General features: G+C 40.4%; 1 protein-coding gene and 1 long non-coding RNA gene across 9 annotated transcripts in view; one reads left to right on the top strand and one right to left on the bottom strand.

Annotated features, from left to right (window-relative positions):
* Positions 1-961: 961 nt before the first annotated feature.
* Positions 962-18,962, top strand: part of strc1 (stereocilin 1) — a 20,719-nt gene continuing 2,718 nt past the window's right edge. For 2 of the 6 annotated variants that reach the window (XR_014119509.1, XM_081706018.1), the window contains exons 1-22: positions 962-1,073; positions 1,170-1,901; positions 2,042-2,066; positions 2,651-5,444; positions 6,555-6,620; positions 6,801-6,911; positions 7,355-7,509; positions 7,875-8,061; positions 8,888-9,003; positions 9,250-9,379; positions 9,450-9,632; positions 10,157-10,195; positions 10,665-10,835; positions 12,292-12,432; positions 14,132-14,193; positions 14,357-14,492; positions 14,749-14,837; positions 14,931-15,066; positions 15,967-16,163; positions 16,759-16,849; positions 17,542-17,701; positions 18,074-18,249. Coding sequence is in view for 5 of the 6 variants with exons in the window: in XM_081706018.1 (XP_081562144.1) it covers positions 1,025-1,073; positions 1,170-1,901; positions 2,042-2,066; positions 2,651-5,444; positions 6,555-6,620; positions 6,801-6,911; positions 7,355-7,509; positions 7,875-8,061; positions 8,888-9,003; positions 9,250-9,379; positions 9,450-9,632; positions 10,157-10,195; positions 10,665-10,835; positions 12,292-12,432; positions 14,132-14,193; positions 14,357-14,492; positions 14,749-14,837; positions 14,931-15,066; positions 15,967-16,163; positions 16,759-16,849; positions 17,542-17,701; positions 18,074-18,249 (5,946 nt within the window). In the remaining variant the exon portion in view is untranslated. Of the gene's footprint in view, positions 1,074-1,169; positions 1,902-2,041; positions 2,067-2,325; positions 5,445-6,554; positions 6,621-6,800; positions 6,912-7,354; positions 7,510-7,874; positions 8,062-8,887; positions 9,004-9,249; positions 9,380-9,449; positions 9,633-10,156; positions 10,622-10,664; positions 10,836-12,291; positions 12,433-13,215; positions 14,499-14,748; positions 14,838-14,930; positions 15,067-15,966; positions 16,164-16,758; positions 16,850-17,541; positions 17,702-18,073; positions 18,250-18,962 lie in introns of those variants that run through there. The other 4 variants (XM_081706022.1, XM_081706019.1, XM_081706020.1 and 1 more) reach the window with 4 other exon arrangements.
* Positions 16,022-18,962, bottom strand: part of LOC145653176 (uncharacterized) — an 8,728-nt gene continuing 5,787 nt past the window's right edge. For all 3 annotated transcript variants that reach the window (XR_014119513.1, XR_014119514.1, XR_014119512.1), the window contains one exon: positions 16,022-16,157. This is a non-coding gene — a long non-coding RNA (uncharacterized LOC145653176). The remainder of the gene's footprint in view (positions 16,158-18,962) is intronic.

The raw sequence follows: 18,962 nt of genomic DNA, 5'->3' as shown, positions 1-18,962 counted from the left end.
TGTAACATGGCATGTTATTCTGAAAGATTCCACTGCCATTAGGGAATAGCACTTACATAATTTGGCAGACATCCCTGTCCAGAGCAACGTAGAAGCAGTTTGTAGTCTCTGTCCAAAAAATAATAATAATTATGAAAATAAATATATATATATATATATATATATATATATATATATATATATATATATATATATAGGAAAGACAGGAAAAGGGTTTCTTATTTAACTATACCGTTATGATGGAATGTTCTTTGCCTGCAAGAATATTTAGGTAGGTGGTACATGTTAAAGTAACATCGACTTGAAGTTAATAAAATTACGTATATAAAGTAAAATGTAAATGGGGAAAGGCAATGTTTGTAAACGACCACTTTTTTCAGTGTGATACAGTCGAATACAGCTGTAATGTATTTCATATTAATTGGTGTCTTTTAAACAAAACCAGCAATAAGGACATTAGATCTGTAAAGGTGTGTTTGTGTACTGGGTTTTTGTGACTTCGTTGCTATTTTTACCTTCTAACGCGATTTAATGTCACTCAAAGCACTGTCCTGTCTTAATGTCATTCAGTCGCCTCTCTAGCCGCCTCTCACTGGATTCTGGGATGCACTAGTAAGGTGAGAATTACAGTCAATGACAATCAATCCCTTCGAATTAATTTTTTAGAGCAGTGAGCCCTACTTCAGGGCTCAAATCCGTTCGCGACCATTTTCTCTTAACGTTTTTAATTAGGCATTTGTAATGGGATTGAGTTGGAAGAAGATAGGTTGGAGGAGTACAGCAAACTGGACTGTTTGACAGGGCGTTACTGCTTCGGTGTGTACCAACACCAATTATTTAGTCTGTCTGCTGCCCAAAAAAGGTGATCACAAGATCCGATAGAACGCCTATGTTCAATTTTGATGGCATTTTTGTGGACATGTTAATGGAGAAGGAGTCACAATTTTTGTTTGGTTATATTTTTAAACGCAATTAAATCACCCGATAAAGCTAAGCATTTTGTTAGAACTCTATCCTTGAGAAAATGCAAGAAAGAGCATATTTATTCATTTTTACTGCCTGCACTATTCTTGGTAAGAACTTAAGAGCAGCCTTTATACTCTATTGATTAATTTTACACTTGTTTTATTTTAAAAAGTAATTCTAAGTGAAAATCTTGCTCCTCACAGCTCGCAGTGATGCCGGAATCCGAAATCCCTCGGTGCGCTCAGAACCAACTTTCATCACGCGCCGACACGAAGCCAGCTCCGGTGCCAATGGATTTGATCAAAACGTAGAAGTACTGACTGAGAACATTCAGTCTGCAAGAAGTGATGACAGTAATAATGAAGAAGAAAAGAGTGTCAGGACTGAGTATCAGTCACGAAGCAAGAAGAACCAAAGGATGCCTTCGGAGCGCAATGTGACGGACACTCCTAAGCTTAATTTCTCAAACGTTTTTAACAACCTATACTACGTGTACCAAGAAGTGTTTGTGGAGGGTTTCTTTCAGAGTCTTCCTCAAACGTTTGTTTGTGTGTTGGCTGACAAAACGGAGTGCGGATGGCAAACAAATTTAACAGCGACATTATCGTCAAGGTTAAGTAGATCGGTTCTTTCTTTCCTGTCCTCCGTTAAATCCCAGACGTGTCCATCAACATCAAACGACTTCGAAGGAATGGCGAACTCCACTATGTTTCACGACATGATGGCTGCATTATCCTCAACCCTGCCTCTCGCCCTCTCCGAAACATTTTTCCCTGTGTGGAATAACATTTTCAACTTGGCCTTTTCTCCACTGGTGTCACACTTTTCTGATTTCGTTGTGAACGTTCTTCAGTTCTTAGTGGAATTACTAACGGTCGGGTTGCAGATAGGTGTTGACATACCTACGCTGGACCAAAATCAGCAATGTAAACAAGGTTTGTCATTTAATTTAGTTTTACTTTAATATTTACTCCTGCCGCAATCTCCTATTAACTAAAAATGTGCTATATGTATTCGAGTTATTGACAGTGTAACAACTGGTAGCAATTCTTCTTTCCTTCTCTACGGTATACAGGCGACTTAAAGCAACTGATTCTTTGGTAAGTTTGAACGCATGAAAGCGTCTCCCTCCGTATGACCTGTTTAAAGCCATCTTTTATATTAGGTAGTTCGAAAAATTGAAATTTTATTTTGGTCCATTAAATGTTGCATTTATTGTAAAAATTGTCTTGAACCTAATCAGGTATTAGACCGTAAGTAAACTTTATGTAAATTGTAATCCTGTATAGGGCTTATTTATGCAAAAAGACTAACGCTGATGTTTCTTAGTTTTATAAAATAGATGCTCTAAGGGGGAAACAATCTTTGATCTCCCGCTTATATTAACAATAAGCAACTAAAAATTTCAACACGGTCCAGTTGTATTAACCAATCAAGAAACGTCTCTACAAGGCGACGCTCCTCAAAGGACTAATTGCCGAATCTCCACCAAGTGTAATTCAGAGCAGAACAAAGCATGCATAACCTGCTTTTATTAAAACCGGCTCTCATCTTTATTTCTGAGAATTAATGAACCAATTATGAACAGTGAGAGTGGATTAAGATTATTCATTTATTCATTCATTTATTTTAGATGATCGTTTTTCCTCAAGCATTCAACGTCAAATTCCTTTGTTCTATATAGGGGCGTGACCCGCAACATGAGCTGGTCCTTCGGAGATTCAGTCCTCAACATGTTTTTAACTGCTGATGCTTCTCAGTGCAGCTACATGGACACAGAATGCCAGAATATACAGATTGTACAGCTTGGACGTTCTAGTCTGTTCCCACTGAACAACCCCACAACCCAGCTGATCTGTGAGCCTCAGGATGTTACCCAGCTCAATGACACTCTATGCGGAGAGGTTTTAGCCAGCAGATCGCAGGGTCCTGATGTTCTCCATCATGTTTGTAAGGCTCTGAGCACCCTCTCCCACAGTGAACTCATACAGGTGTGGAAAAATGCTTGTCACATGATCCAGCTTGCCCTATCACTACTCCTGGAACCCTGCTCAGCCCCGACATCTGAATCAAACCAGCGAGTTGCACGGTCCACCCTTAGCATCAGCCAACTGTTCTGTAACTATGACAACTGGACTACTACACAAATCATTGACCCGAGTCTGGTTGCAATGTGTAGCGACACTGAGCCTAATGCTTTCCTCCAGGGTGTGTGTAATAATGTTCCTGTGATTCAAACACTCATTGAGAACCCCAGCAATGCCTGGGTGTGGGAATACTGTGCTAATGCATCAGAAGGATACATGATCAGGCAATACTGTATTTATGATACCTGGACACCACAAACTCTCGACCCCTCCATTGTGGTACTTTGCTGGAATAATGATCAAGTAAGAATGGAAACACTTCTGTGTCAGAATTTAGACTTTTTTATGATTGTATTATCAAACCAAGAAAACAGCTGGATAATGCCCAACTGTGGCAATGTGCCTACACCCCAGCCAGTTGATATCAACAACCTAATTTCTGAATCATGTTTGTACTCAGAATGGCACAATTTAAGGACAATTACCTCAGATCAAATATCCCTGTGTATACAAAATGATGAAGTTCAATTTGTCAGTGAGGTTTGTGTCAACAGTACACTCCTAACTTTAATTTTGCTTAGTGAGGCAAATGCATGGGTAGAGGACTACTGCACTATCTCTCTCAAAAATCCTCCAACACCTCCACCAATAGTCTCCCCAACAACTCCCAAAACAGACTCACCATCTGTCTCCAGTATCACTTTTTCTAATACAGCTTCCCTAAACATGCTGTCTTCTGTTCATAACTACACCATTACTCCTACCACAGTTCTCCAAGCGGCCTCGGGTACTTCTCTTTCTAATACTGTTTCTCCTGCAGTTCTCTCAACACTCCCGTCAACGCTTTACAGCTTCACTCTCTCTCCCACAAGTCCCCTGACTTTCTCTTCAACAGCCTCTGGAGTTAGTCTTTCTCCCACAAAACCCCTGTCAATCCTGCCAGTGGCCATGAGCATCAATGACTCTCCCTCTGAATCCTTGTTTAAAACATCATTTTTAACAGACTTGCCAACAGTCTCCAGCATGACTCTCCCAACAGCAACTCCAGTAGTCTTCAGCAGCACTCTCACTCCCTCACCTCCCTTCACAGTTCCAGCAGTAGCCTCTAACTTCACACTTTCTTCATACGTTTTGACCTCCAGCATGTCTTTATCTACCAGTGCCACTTTCTCAACCAAAGGTGCTGCAACAGTCTCACCAATAGTCCCCAGTGTTCCTCTTTTCCCCATAAATCCCTCCACAGTGCTGCTGACCAGTACTGTCTCCAGAATTGCTTTTTCAACCATCTCATCAACAGTTTCCAGCACTACATCTACCCCCACCACTCTCCCAGTCATCCCTCCTGCAGTTCCCAGCATCACAGATTGGTGTAAATATTCATCATGGGCCGTCATGCCTGTGAGTCCATCAATAGTTGGTCTGTGTTGGAAATTTGACATGGTAGCTTTCTATCTGAATTTGTGTTGTAACACTTCATTAATTGGACAACTAACCCTTGACCCTAAGAACCAGTGGGTGAGATCTGTGTGTTCAGATAACAACACAACAGACTTGGTGACTCAGGTTTGTCTGTATTCACAGTGGGTTCAGCCCATCATTGTGGACATGACCGTGCTGGCTCTTTGTGTTGATCTTGACACTGTGAACTTCACACAGAAGGTGTGTGCAAATTCTACTATTATACAGAACCTCTTGACCAATTTGGACAACAGCTGGTTGCTGGAACAGTGTGCTAACCTAACTGGCGGTACAGGGGTAGGCAAAGGCGATTTCATGGGCTTTAAACCCTCTGAGCAATGCCAGTATGCCAACTGGACTGGGATCTTCCCTGATGCAGCAGTTCTTGTCCTCTGCTGGGACTATGACAGGGCAAACTTCATCTCTTTAATTTGCAAAAAACCCAGCATTCTCTCTCACATTATCCAGGCACCTTCCAACTTCTGGGTGAGTACTCTGTGTGCCACCTACCCAACCTCATCCCAGTCCAACACCACCAGTAGTGGCAGCAACAATAATACAAACACTACCAGTGAGGTCAAGCCTTGCCTAGTGAAAGAACTAATCAAGAACTTGAACTGGTCATGCAGTGTGGATCTGAGTGGGGCTTGTCAGCCGGGCAGCAGTCAGTTCCTGGAGTTGCAGATGTTCTTCCACTGTGGGGTGGAGGTTCTCCTGCCTGGTCTTGGGAAGATGACGACCCCACAGGCCTCTGCGATGGTCAGAAAGTCCTTCAATGTTTGGGTGGTTCTGCTACTAATCCTGGAAGAGAATGGCATGACAACACTGAGGGTGACCGATAACATTCGACAAAGTGTGCTGGATTCTGTGGTTGCTTTCCTGGCAAGGGAAGCAAACTTCGACAACAAGCAAGTGCTATTGCAGTGCTTTGGGGTTGGTTTCCCAATTAAAATGATATTTTTAATACTAAAAGGGGAATTCCACCAGGAAGCACTATCAGATCTAATGGCTTTTTCCACAAGTGGGGATTATCGTAGAACTCTTCTAATCCTCTTTATATAATGCTGATATCTGGGAATATGTCTAAAAGAAAACATTCAGCTTCAGACTGATTATGATCTGAAAAAGCAAGAACCAAGCACCAAAATATAGTAGTGGAAGCTGTTGTTTAGCTGATGTTTAGGTCTGTTCTTGCAAGAAAAGAATTAGGAATGTACTTAAACAAGATATTTTCACTACCTCTAGCCAAACAAGATAGCTAGCTATGTGTCATGCATTAATGCATGATTATACCAACCTGTAGCTTCCTTCGGCCATGCCTACGTGTACAGATGGTATAAAATCACTATATTTTGGGTATTCACAAGATATTGGAGCACTATATTTGACTACATTTGGGGTATTTGGTAGTGTTGGGGTGGATTATATCAGCAAAATGCCAACATGTTCACATTAGCTCATATGAATTTAATTATATTGATGGAACCCATATTCATGGTAGCTTTTAAAGCTACAGGATTTTGGTGGAATTGCCCTTCAGTTTGTCTAAACATGAAAACACAAATATCTCAAACTAACCACTGTGATTTTTATATTATGCAGTTTTATTTGATAGTTCATTAATACTTGACATATAGTGGCATATAATGTAATTGTCATCAATTTCAGACACTCCTGTGATTTAGCATTTTAGTTTGCTAAGTTAAGTTTAATTAATGTGGATACATTAACTGTGCCACAGATGTCATGTAATTGACCTAGGGTGTATCTGTGTAGCTGGGCATTAGCTGGGATACTATACCCAACCTGTCACTGATATTAGACCTTTTACATCTCTCCTCATCTACATGTAATATTAACAACCTAACATTTGATTTACTGTTTACACTAATACTTTAAACCTAATATCTTGTGTTTATTGTGGTTGTTGCAGTTGTTTAGACATTGATGTTGGCACTGTGATTTAATGATTTATCCATGACTGCTCTATGTGTATGTACAATTACCAGGCCTTGAATTTCTCTGTGCGTTTTTCTGTTTCAGACAGTACTGATGAGCTTGATGGAAACAGGAAGAGACATAAACAATAATGACTCTATTCTGATCCAGGTCAGAACTGGGATAAAGCTGCAATCTGATTAGAAAGCCTACATTAAAATATGTTATGTTCTGTTTGGTTTTAGGTGTGATCATATTTTATAACTTTACTTGTATAAGAATACATAAGAATGTTACCTACTAGAAGATATAGTAGTAGATATAGTGGTCATTTCCATTACTCTCTTGCAGGAGTACTTCCATATCCCCTTAGGTCGTCTGAGAGCAGTACTGGGTTCAGTGGATGTTAACACCATGAGACTGATTTTACAATACCTTATCCGGAACCAAGACAGCCTGCAGGTGAACTGGCTACAGTAACGTCTAAGGACAAGAGAGTGAAACATTTGTATTTTGCACTGTCATAGTATCTAAAAACCTTAAAATGTTTTCAAATACGCATACACAAATGAACAGGTTTTTAAATTTCCCCTCCAAACTACAAAAACAACAATAACAAAAACTACAAAAACAACAATAATTAAAAAAAAAAAACCTGAAAGAGTTCACAGTGATATAATGCACACAGATACAATCTGTACGTCCAAACACGAAATTGCCGCAATAATCTTTTTTGCCTTTTCTAATTCCACTGTCATAGCATTACCTATCACACCATTTGGCTGTTGCATATATATTTTTATATATGCTTTGGCAAACTCCCCATGCTTCAACTGCAGTTTTTTCACATTTAAGATACAAGATCTTTAGGGGATATGTGGGCATCTGACATTTTTCTGTCATAGCTGTCTGACGAATACTTGCGTACCATTGTGGGTGTACTGATCCAAGTTGACCTGAGGCTGGATCAGACCCTGTTCCTTTACATGGGTTCTCTTCTGAGGCTGGCAGCACCAGAGGACATCCGCTACCTTCCGCTACCACAGAACGATGTTAATGTGTAAGTGACCCTCAAGGGGTCAACAGGCCAAATGAGTAGTGTAATTTGGCCTGGCAGTAGTCTTAATCCACATGAACTGACCAGTGAAGTGTTATAATGTTCTATGTGTGTAAAATGCCATGAACAAGCATGGTGCAAAATATGTTATCATATTTTTTGGAACATATTAAATACATTTCTGTGCACTGTAGTATGTTTAACAGTTTCTAACGAAGACAATAAATTGCAGTGCTTGCTCACATACATTTCAAACTCATTTGGATGTTATCACTAAGAATGTTCTGAGGATATCATCATAATGTTGTCTACTTTTAGATGTTTTTTAAAAAAAGAATTTTTATGAGCCTTTCCTGCCTGTCCCTCAGTCTGATCACTATCAACAGCAACATCAACAACCTGTCCTTTGATCAGCGGGAGGCTTTTGGCTGCTGGTTCAGTCAAGCGCTCAGTGCAGCCAATATTACGGCAGGTGGCCTGTCATTCATCCGAAACCATGGTAACGTGATCGCGTATCTACCATTCCCCAGCTTCCAGCACCTCTCACCTGCTCAGGTAACAGCCGACGAACCATACTGCGACAGCTGATCTGCCTTGGCTCCTGCTGGGTTTCTGTCAGCTCTTCTTGGGGGCTGGGAGCCGGGCAGGGGAGGCTGGGGATGCAGAGGCCCATAACATTGTGGGTTTTGTCTGGTCAGAAGTTTCCTTTTATGATGCACAGAGCATCTGTGTTTAATAATTCCATGCATTGATCATGCACTTGTAATTTGCAATATATAAATTCTCTGAGCAAACACAATCAGAAAGATGATGATGATGATGATGATGATGATGATGATGATGATGATGGCAATCACATTCTGTGACACAGTTGAAACTCACATAAGATATGGCGATATTGCAGATATATTATTCTGCTGGGCAGTGTGGTACTTCCTAGAAGACCTTGCAGTCTTCAAAAGCAGACTGAAGACCCATCTATTTGTAGAATATTTAAAGGACAACTGACACTGCTCCCATATTGACTGACTAAATTAGTACTTATTGTAGGGCATTGTTTATGCTGTTTAACAAACTCTAGCACTTATTGCTTATTGCACTTATCATTGTTTAGGATAGACCTTGTGCATTGTGTACTTCTAGGTATCAGCATTGATCCCTGTATTCTACAGTATTCTAGTTCATTGGTATGTTGGACTCTAACCTACTGTATTGTACCAGGATATTCTATGAGTAAATTACAAAGCACTTTTGTAAGTCGTCCTGGATAAGAGTGTCTGCTAAATGCCATAAATGTAAATGTAAATGTACTTCAGTGTGGTTATTCAGCAGACTTTGAATGCCTCTCTGCCCCTGTCTGTGTGTCCTGTTTCTTTAAAAGCTTTTGGATGGCCTGGATGTACTACTGAGGAATGATTTAGAACCCCTAAAGGAAGAATTTGTAGCACAAAGTATCATTGGCAAATACAGGAACCTTACAGCAGACCAATTCAGGAGGTTTGCACATTACAATAATACAGCAGTGAGATTTTAATATATCAAATAAATTATATATTATTCTTCAGAAATTCTCTAATATTTAAGGGACAGTTTTGGCCATAGATATGAATGCTAATGAATAATGAGTTAAAAAAAATAGCATCCTCCTAGAATTTTACAATGTTCGTAGCTATTTTTTCTTTTGTTAGAATTTTGATTTAATTGTTCCATTAATTCATGCTGTACTTTTTTGGTCTGTCTTAGGTTAGCCACTCTGACATGCCAGGCTAACCTGAACAGCCTGCTAGTGTATGTGGGCACTGATGTCCTCCCAGTGATTAAGGAGAATATCAGGATGTGCATAACACAGGGCCTCAGCGTCAGTAGCACACTGGTGAGTGTATATATGTTCTTCTCTTGAGCATAAGCTATATGTAACTTTGCTGTGTTGTTTCCCTCAACAGGTCTCCAGTCTGTTTTTGAACTCTACTGATCTGCAGTCACCTGCTGCCCTCAGTCCTCAGAGGGTCTCTCAGCTCTCTTGCTTCCTGCCTCTGCTGGGGGTGGGATTTCTGCAGCAGCTCAGCCAATCCCAGCTCCTGCCTAACCTTAATGTGTTGGCCTCTGTTTCCTTCTCACACACACAGGTATGCAGCAGACCTGCCAAATGTCTGACACACTGATGCGATGTCTTGTCCCCCCCCCCCACCCCAACACACACACACACACACACACACACACACAAACACCTTCAGAGGTGAAAAGTCATTTTGCAGCTGTGAAGCAGAGGTCTAGAGGGCATGTGAACAGGTGGAAAGCTGCTTTAAGTGACCTCTGAGGGAACTGATACAGGCACACTGCAGGGGACGGGAGGGGGGCCCCTCTAGAATCCTTTGATTAGACTTATATGACCATGCTGGATCTTGCTAGACAGCTAAACATGTGCCTCTCCACTGACATAAGGTTAGCAGAGTGTGAACACAAGAGAAGCCTTGATCCCCATATGTGTCCATCAGTTATTTACTGAATACCTCAGAAAGAAAGAGTGGTGTATTATGTGAGTCACCTATAAATGACAGGTGCAGTCTTTTGGAAATTACTGAATGATTAAAACATAATTTTTTAATGAGGTTACTAAACCTCTACCATGTTTTTCATCACTTTTTTGCAGGCTGCAGTGATCATAGACAAGGTGTCATCAAACATAAATGTAAGTTGTTTTTGCGATTGGGGCAGGGGAAGGCGTTTGTAATGGACTGGTCCTCTCTCTGCTGGCCCTTACCCAAGTGTACACACCCATGCATTCAAACACATAGGTCGGTTGTGTCCCCTTCTTCAGTTATGAAGTAGTGCTTCAGGCATTTTTCCAGGAGGAGCCAGGAGGAAGATGTTTTTCTGTGTTCATCCTCGTTTAATAGACCATTGTAGCTACATAAATTAGCTTTTAAACTATTTAGGGGTTAGAATAATATCATATCAGTTTTTTCTTCTGCTCATCTGTTTCCGCATTAATTAGTGTCAATGTAGAAATAAAATGAATCATTATTTGGAAAATGAGAGCAATATTGCAAGGCCAATAGTTCTGCATGTGAACTCCCGCTAGTTCTAAGGTTGTTTCTGAAGAAGGTTGGTAGGATTTCTTCGTAGTCTACGTGTGTCTCATGTGTGTTTTGTGGCAGTTCTCTGTTCCTGGAGCTCTGTCTCAGCTGGGCTCCCTGGCCAGTGGGGTGAGAGTGGAGACTCTGGGGGCTTTGAGTCCTAATTCCCTGCTGACTGCTCTGGCCAACTTCAGCCAGTACAAACCTGAGCTGGCACCTCCACAGACCAGCGCCATTGCTACAAAACTCTGGGTGAGGAAATGTTACCCCCCCCCCCCCCCCTCCATCACATGTGCACACATGGACAGAATATTTCAGAATTTAATCCACACATTCTTCCCCATTTTTGTTGTGATTGGTGTGAATTTAAGAAGCTTTGTCTGTTCACTGCTGACAATGCATAGCCTTATCCACAATTATTTTATAAATCTTGATTATGTAACACATCACACGGAATATCCCTAAACTCTCAGAGCAAAATAAATGTTTGTCCTACTTGGAAAAATGACCAAACCTTCCTTTTAAATATATATTGACTTGTTTACTGGACTATGGTAATTTATCAGTCTACAGAGATGGTGGGGGTTGATGGAGGCCTTGAGTATGGACAATGGCATTAAATACCATTGTTAAACAGTCTTACAGAGGCGGTGTGTTGCCTAGGTGATGGGTATTAAACACATTTACAGAGCCAGTGTGTTGCCTAGGCGATGGACATATGCTGACGAGGAACAGCAACTGTCAGGTTCAGGTGTGTGTGCCAACACCCATGCCCCAACCCTGCTACTACACCCTGCCAGGTGGAGCAGAGCGGCTTCATGCCAGCGTGGCACCTGCACACCTGACTGCGGCCAGTACACCTGCCACCTGACAGACATGACTGTGCTCAAGCACAAAGCTGTAACAAACGAGAGCCCGAAGAGGTCAAATGTAAATGTGATAGCCATTAGTTAGCTGATAATCAGAGTCAAAACCAGAAACAGGAGTCAAAGGTCAGGTTAGATTAGAACCAGAAATAACTAAAATTAGGAAACATGAGAACATATGGAGGTTAGGAACATGAACCTGGAAACTACATCAAGTTGGACTACACATTTAGAGGTGAAGCAGCACACCAGTCACAGTGAGAGATGGTGATAATTCTGAGAAGCCTAGTCAGAGCCAGAGCAAGAGTGGACCAGGCAGGGGCAGTGGAACCGTGGCAGAGATACACTCATCCATGTGGACAACCTCACAAAGACCCTTTGGTTTTAACTATGCTTAATTTGACACTGGCAATTTATTTATTATCAATTTATTTATTTATTTATCAATTACTATTTTGTTTTAAACATTGAGACTTGAAGAGAGTATATTCAGTGTTACCTAAAATATTTTAAGATACATTACTTTAGGTGGATCGGTGTTGATATAATAGTCTTGGTTATACTGATGACAAACCAGAGAGGTTTTAGCTTGAATAACATGCAAGATTTGAATCTAGCCACATTTAGATAGTAAATTAATAAACAGGGCAGATTCATTTTTGTTCTTTACTCACTGTGTGTTCTCTCAAACCGTTTACATGACAACGTAGCATATAATTATGATCCACACTAGGATTAAAAGTACCATGGGATTTTTGAGCTCTGTGCACCTCAAGCAACAGATGTGCTGGGTTTGACGGTGCATGCGTTGGTATGCTGAATGTATTGGTGTGTTTGTTCAGTCTGCTCCAGAAGTGATCACGTGGCTGGATGAGTTGGAGCCTCTGCTCTTGAGCACGCCCCTGCTATGCGTGATACCCCAAGCTCATCTGCTGATAACCAACAGCAACGCTCCATATATACACACCTGGAACACACAGCAGGTATTGGCAACACACACACACACACACCTCTACAATTCCTACAATTGTTATTTGCTCAAAAACAATCATGGATACATAGTGAAATCTTTCAAGCTTCTGTGGTTGAAAAAAGGTTTTTCCCAATCTCAGGCCTTCTACCAGATCCCTGAGCATTTGAGAGTGTGGTGCAACATTTTCATTATGCTTTCCCTGCCAGCATCTTACATCCTGCTACTAGATGCTGTCACAACAATGACATTAACATGGTGTTGCGTGTTACATCAGGCAGAGTAGCATTAACAAAATTGTTCCCACGGACATAAGTCTCTGTGGATAACATCTGTCTGCTTCACTGAGTCAACGGATAGCCAAAAGTAATGCTTTGGTGGTGCTGTGGTCAGAAACTAGATATCTTATTATACACTTAAAAAAATATTTTTATTGTGTTATCTTATATAGATATCTAGATGTTGGCAGCAATACTGTATTGTTTTTCTTATCTTACTTACGCTGTAATGTTCTTATTACTAGTATTTACTTTGTAGATCACATAAGTGCGTGCATGTGTATGCATGCAGGCTTGGCTGTGAATAATGTGTTCCCAATACATTTTTTATCATGTCCCAGCCACCAAGCCAAAAAGATATTATACCCAGCTAATGAACAGTTGAATTATTAATGTACAAGTGGAGTCTCCTTTGCTGTGTAACCACTGATGAAGCAAACAGAGCTCTTTGTGGCCAACCAGAGCAGACAAACAGGAATAATTTGTATTAACTGGTATCCCACTGTTTTATCACTCAGATCTGTGTTCTGGGACACTGAAGCCAATACCTAAATGTGATTTCCTTTCCAATTTACAAAAGCAGCATTCTGGACAAGAATGGCTACATTTACCTGACACTTCTAATCATGGCTGAGTATAACATTTGAGCAACTGAGGGTTAAGGGCCTTAATCAGGGGCCCAACAGAGGTAACTCGGCAGCAGTGGGGCTTGAACTGATAACCGTCCGGTTACAAGTTATATACCGTAACCATTGAGCTACGACTGGCTATATGTAAAAGGGTAGTTGTTGGTACAGCCAAAACAGGACCTGCAATGCCATGCTTAGCTCTAAAATAAGAGCCTTCTGAGGCTTGAGGCCAATATATCAGTAGTTCAATAATTGAAGGTTTAATTGACTTCTACTCAGTATATACTGTTGTGCACAACATACTCTGTATGTAATATACTCTGTGAATGCTAGGAGCATGTCCCCATCACTTTTTTAAAGTGTAGGAGACTCTGAATATATTAATGTTTCCTCTCCAAGCTTTCTTTGCTACATTCTTCAGTAATTCAAGCAATAATATGCTTGTTTTAGTCAAGAAAACAAAATGTATTATGTTCTAACAGAATCAGAAAATGTTTGTGCATATAGTTTATATTACACAAAACCAAGATAATAAACACGGCACAACTGACATTTTGTAAAATGAATTTTTTTTTTTTATTGTACTAAAATATATTTTTAAACCATATTGACATTCAGTTGCTGAAATTTCAGCATAACCTCACTCAAACATACTGTAGAGTTACATTTACCTGACACTTTTATCCAAAGCAACTTACAATTATGATTTGTACAACTTGAGGGTTAAAAGCTTTGCTCAGGGGCCCAATAGCAGTAACTCGGCAGTGATGGGGCAACCTTCTGATTACAACTTTATCTCCTCTAGGCCAAAACCCTATTCAACGAGGTTATGACTCCCATACAAAACTTTTCGAGTCAGCTTTTCATGTGAGTAATGATATTTTATTCCATGTTACTTCCATCTCTTCTGGTTTTATGCATCTATGCAGACTGTCTTGTGATATAATTGATTATATGACAACAATGTTCTTGGTTCTCTTTCGGGCCATGATATATGTATCACTGCTTGTGTGTTTATGGTGTTTGGCAGGCATTTAGGGACAGTTGCCCAGGGCATGAGCTGTAATGCTCTGAAGATGATGATCCAGGGTTACCCCTCAGTATCATCCCTGCGTAACATTCTTAGGGTTCTGAGGGAGCAGTCACAACCACTGCACCCATCATTGGTAATGATGCTAAATAACCAACTCCTGTCATCAGTCTTCTCAGTCCTGTGATTTTATGATTGCTTCCAATGTATTTCTAAACAATAAGGAGCAAAACAAGTTGGATAAACATACCTTATTCTAGTTTTCCTAAAACATGAAATGTAGTTGACCCTGTTCTGATATTTGCCAGTATATGGTGGACACTTTGCTTTAGGCTGCAGTGATTTTCTATTTTCAGCCCTTTAAGGAAAATCTCTTCTTCTGTGTTATTTAGCTGAACTGCGTAACTGACAAACTATACAAGTCTGACTTCTTTGCTGAGCTGCTTAAAGATATGGGCTCCCAGATTGCTCTCTCATTCCCGTGAGTCTTTTAATTGAGTTATCACTATGTGTTTGTTAATAATCATTAATGTTCATGTGTGTGTGTGGTATATGAAATGTCACTGCTTTGCAGAATGAGCATTATTAAGAGGTTCCCTCCAGTGATGATAGATTCGCTAAGGAAAATGGTTGTACAGGATCCACAGTACTTCCTCCTAATGCCCCGGATCAAGCAGACCATTCTGGTAGACAACATTGTGCAGTCACTGGTCAGTCCCCTTTTTACTATTAACATGAATTTCTACCAGTTCAGTTCCAATACAGAAAGACTAAAATTCTTACTTCAACTTTTGTCACCTATAGCAATTATAAAATAAAAAAAAGAAAATGCCCTGGCTCTTTTTGGGGACAATTCATGTTGTTTGTGAAGTTTCAGATGATGCCAGTATGAATATTCTTATTTGGTATTCTTTATATAGTTGGCACAAAAAATATTAGTATGTTTAGACAGCATTGCACACACAACAAAAACTAATTTAAATTGAAAGCACCTGAAAGATTACCATTTTCCTCTGAGATGGAACTGAAATTTAATTTCTACAACATTATATTTTTATTTTTATTTTTATTTAATACATGAACCAATTTTCTTGTATTTAGAATTTCCTTTCGGGGACAGTCAGAATTTACATAACATTCAGTTCCCCAAAGAAAACATGTGTACAGACCAAAGGATGCTATCTATTTTAGCTTTGTTTCAGTAGTTTGAAGAAATTTGGGTCTCAATGATCCCAAGGACACTTTACAATCAATGCACAGTCACATGCTTGAGAGAAGTGGCAGCAAAGCATGTACAGTGTATTGCAACCTGAACCACAACCTTTTGGGGGACTGCATTAGGCACAGGGAAGGGGAGAGAGGACAACACCCAGAACATCCACCACTGGTCCTACAGACACACAATCATTCACATACACCAGGACAATTTTATTAGGGTAGCTCATTTGACCTAACCCCCATGTTTTGGGACTGTGGGAGGAAACCGTAGAGTGCAGAGACACATGGAGGGACACAAACCTGAAACGCTAGCACTGACAGGCAAACATGCTAACTACCAGGCCACCACGCTACCCACTGCATATCCTGAACAACGTTGTGTTTCTTTCCAGGGCATGCAAACCGGCGAGTACACTGAGAAAGAGTTCCGTTCGCTGGGTGTTATGGCGACATTTGTGGGTGATGAAGTCTTCGCGCAACTTGACAGGAGCTTCTTCGTTTACAGCATTGAGTCCCTGCGAGGCCTCTGCTACAACAGCAGCAAAAGGATCCAAGTCGCCTCGATACTGCAGGAAACCAGCACCTTTGGGTAACAAAGTTACACCCTTATTTCACCAAACTATATCTAATACAAACATTCAATCTCATCTTTAAAACATAATGGGCAAAACAACTTCAGATGCTCATTTTGTTGAACAGCAATATGACATTTACATTTATCCAAGCTACAATTCTGAGTGAACATAACTTAAGGGTTAAGGATGCTGCTCAGTGGCCCAACAGTGACAACGTGGTGATTGAGCTTGAAGTGGCGATCTTCCAATTACTAGTCAAGTACCTTAACCACTGAGCTACCACTGCTTCAGGATGTTGGCTCCACTCCCAAAGCTTCTTGCTCTGTCACAGATTGCATCTTAATTGTTTTACTAATGTATTCCATTCCAATTTGGCTCTTCACTCTGATGTTCTCCCATGTTAATAGACATTCATGGACCTAACACACTGTGAGGTTGCCCTTGACCAAGCTGACCCCTGACTTTATATCCAGTGACAAAATGACCTTCTATTGAAATTCATTTGCATCCAGACAATGTCCAGGAGAACATGCTACATGGCAACCCCTGACAGTTACATCATCTATTATTGTTTGTTTGTTTTTTTGCTATTTTTTGTTTTTAACAAAGCCCAGTCAAAAACTGGACTGCAGTAACACTGAATCAAGTGGATAGGTTCCTCTTCTTCCTCCCAACAGAGACTATCAAACTGATTCCACTGGTATGTATCATATTACTCTTGTCATTACTGCAACTAGATGTCAGAAAATGATTTTGCATCAGGAAAATTTGCAAGACAAAATTCTGACATAGCATCATATATATGTACATTTATGGCATTTGGCAGATGCTCTTATCCAGAGTGACTTATGTATTTATCATGGTGACAGTTACATGCACTACCTGGAAATCAAACCCATGACAACATCCTCCTTTATTTACTAGAGCACCAGAAATACTTTGCTTGCATTAATGACCTATGTTAAATGTTCAGTTTCTTTGGTAACTATAAATACATGTATACAGTGGTATCGTACGGTAGGATACTATTAACATGAAAATCAGTGCTTCTGTCGTACCTAGGAAGCCTCATTGGAGTATCCCTAAACTGTTCCCATTCATTCCCATAATCAGACGGCGGATACGATTAATCTGGAAGTGCTCACAATTATTTGGAAAGTGGTCATGATTTATTCAGTGGCCTCCATAGTTGCCTCATGCAATGTAATTCCTGAGATCAGGAGCAAGAGGGATGCATGGGGAATAAAACTACTCCAAACAGTAGTGTGTGTGTGTGTGTGTGTGTGTGTGTGTGTGTGTGTGTGTGTGTGTGTGTGTGTGTGTGTGTGTGTGTGTGTGTGTGTGTGTGTGTGTGTGTGTGTGTGTGTGTGTGTGTGTGTGTGTGTGTGTCAGGATCTGATGAGCCAGGAGCGTATTGAGAAGTTGTTTGTCAACCAGAAGAAGTGGGAGAGTGGAGCCATAGGCTCTCTCTGTGAACAGGAACGCTCCGTGCACTTCACCACACAGCAATTTGTGCTACAGTACTTCTTAGGCTTCCTCAAACCAGGGCGCGGTGAGTACACTAAATTTCCCATCATCTGCGTACCAGAGCTTATATACATGCATGTAATTGAAATACAAGAATAAAATTACACATATTCTCACTTTTTGTGTTCTTTTAGAAGCACCCTTAAAAATTCATTGGTGCAAATATTACTACATTTTAGTAACAAAAATGAACTGGCAAGCAATTAATTTGTATGGTGTCTGCATACACAGGGGGAGAAAAATACATACAAGGGGGTGAAAAACATTTAAATGACTCTATCCCTATTCACTGTTGTCAAATAATTATTACTACAGTAACCACTAAACTCAGTCATTTTTCACGTGACTATCCCACATATCATCTGGAAATGAAATCTCCCTGCTCTGTTTTTCTCAGCTGCCAGCCCAGTTCCGACTTGTGAAAGCTTGCATCAGACCCAGCCTGCTGCCTGGCCTGTAACCAGCTTGATGAGCATGTCCTCGGCAGCCTTCCGTAGCTGCCTGGAGCTTATTGGCCAGGATCTGTTCTTCAGCCCCCCCCAGCTGTCACTGCTGCTACGCCGGACCAAAGAAGTAGAAACAACTATTTGTTTGAATTTGAATTTGATAACCTAACTGAATTGAATTTGAATTCAAATCTAATTGCTTACTCAGTTGGTCTTTTGAAAGAATGTTTTCTTAAGTGATCTGTTTCTTGGTCACATATTTTATCAGTCCATAGAAGGGATTGTTGCTCCTAAATCCCAAATCAGTTAGTTTTAAAGTTAAACATTCAAACAGAAAATAAAGATGCAGACTTCAGAATTAGTTGAAGAGAATAGCTGGTCCTGTCCTAATATTGCAAGTAAACGTTAACAAGCATTATTGAGGCACCCTCCGGAGAATGTCTAACAATCACACAAAGAACCCACGTTTTTATACATTTTTCAGAAATGATTATGCATTCACCCCACCTTCTTTTACATATTAGTGTTTGCATTCTCTCTCAATCCCCACCATTATATACCAACCATACATTATGCAACATATGCAAACTGATATTCAATACCTACACCACACCAAGAACTACTGTCCAAGAAAAGACTTCTCTTGACCTGATCCTAAAGAAGATTGTTTTCCTATACTGTCCTGAGCCTGGTGGAGAGGTAATATATCTTACATTGAGGTCTGCTGATGCCTACCCAGGATCCTTTGCAGAAGCCTGCAGAGGCCTCAATGTTTAAACCTCTTTTTCCTGTAAACACTCTCTGTATTACCTCAGGATAATCATAGCTGTTTAGAGAGCT

The sequence above is a fragment of the Electrophorus electricus genome, chromosome 23 (assembly GCF_041902795.1).
Source record: "Electrophorus electricus isolate QZ-2024a chromosome 23, ASM4190279v1, whole genome shotgun sequence".
In the NCBI taxonomy this organism is placed as follows: Eukaryota; Metazoa; Chordata; class Actinopteri; order Gymnotiformes; family Gymnotidae; genus Electrophorus; species Electrophorus electricus.
The sequence above is the reverse complement of the archived record's forward strand: the minus strand, read 5'-3'. Positions and strand labels throughout refer to the sequence as shown.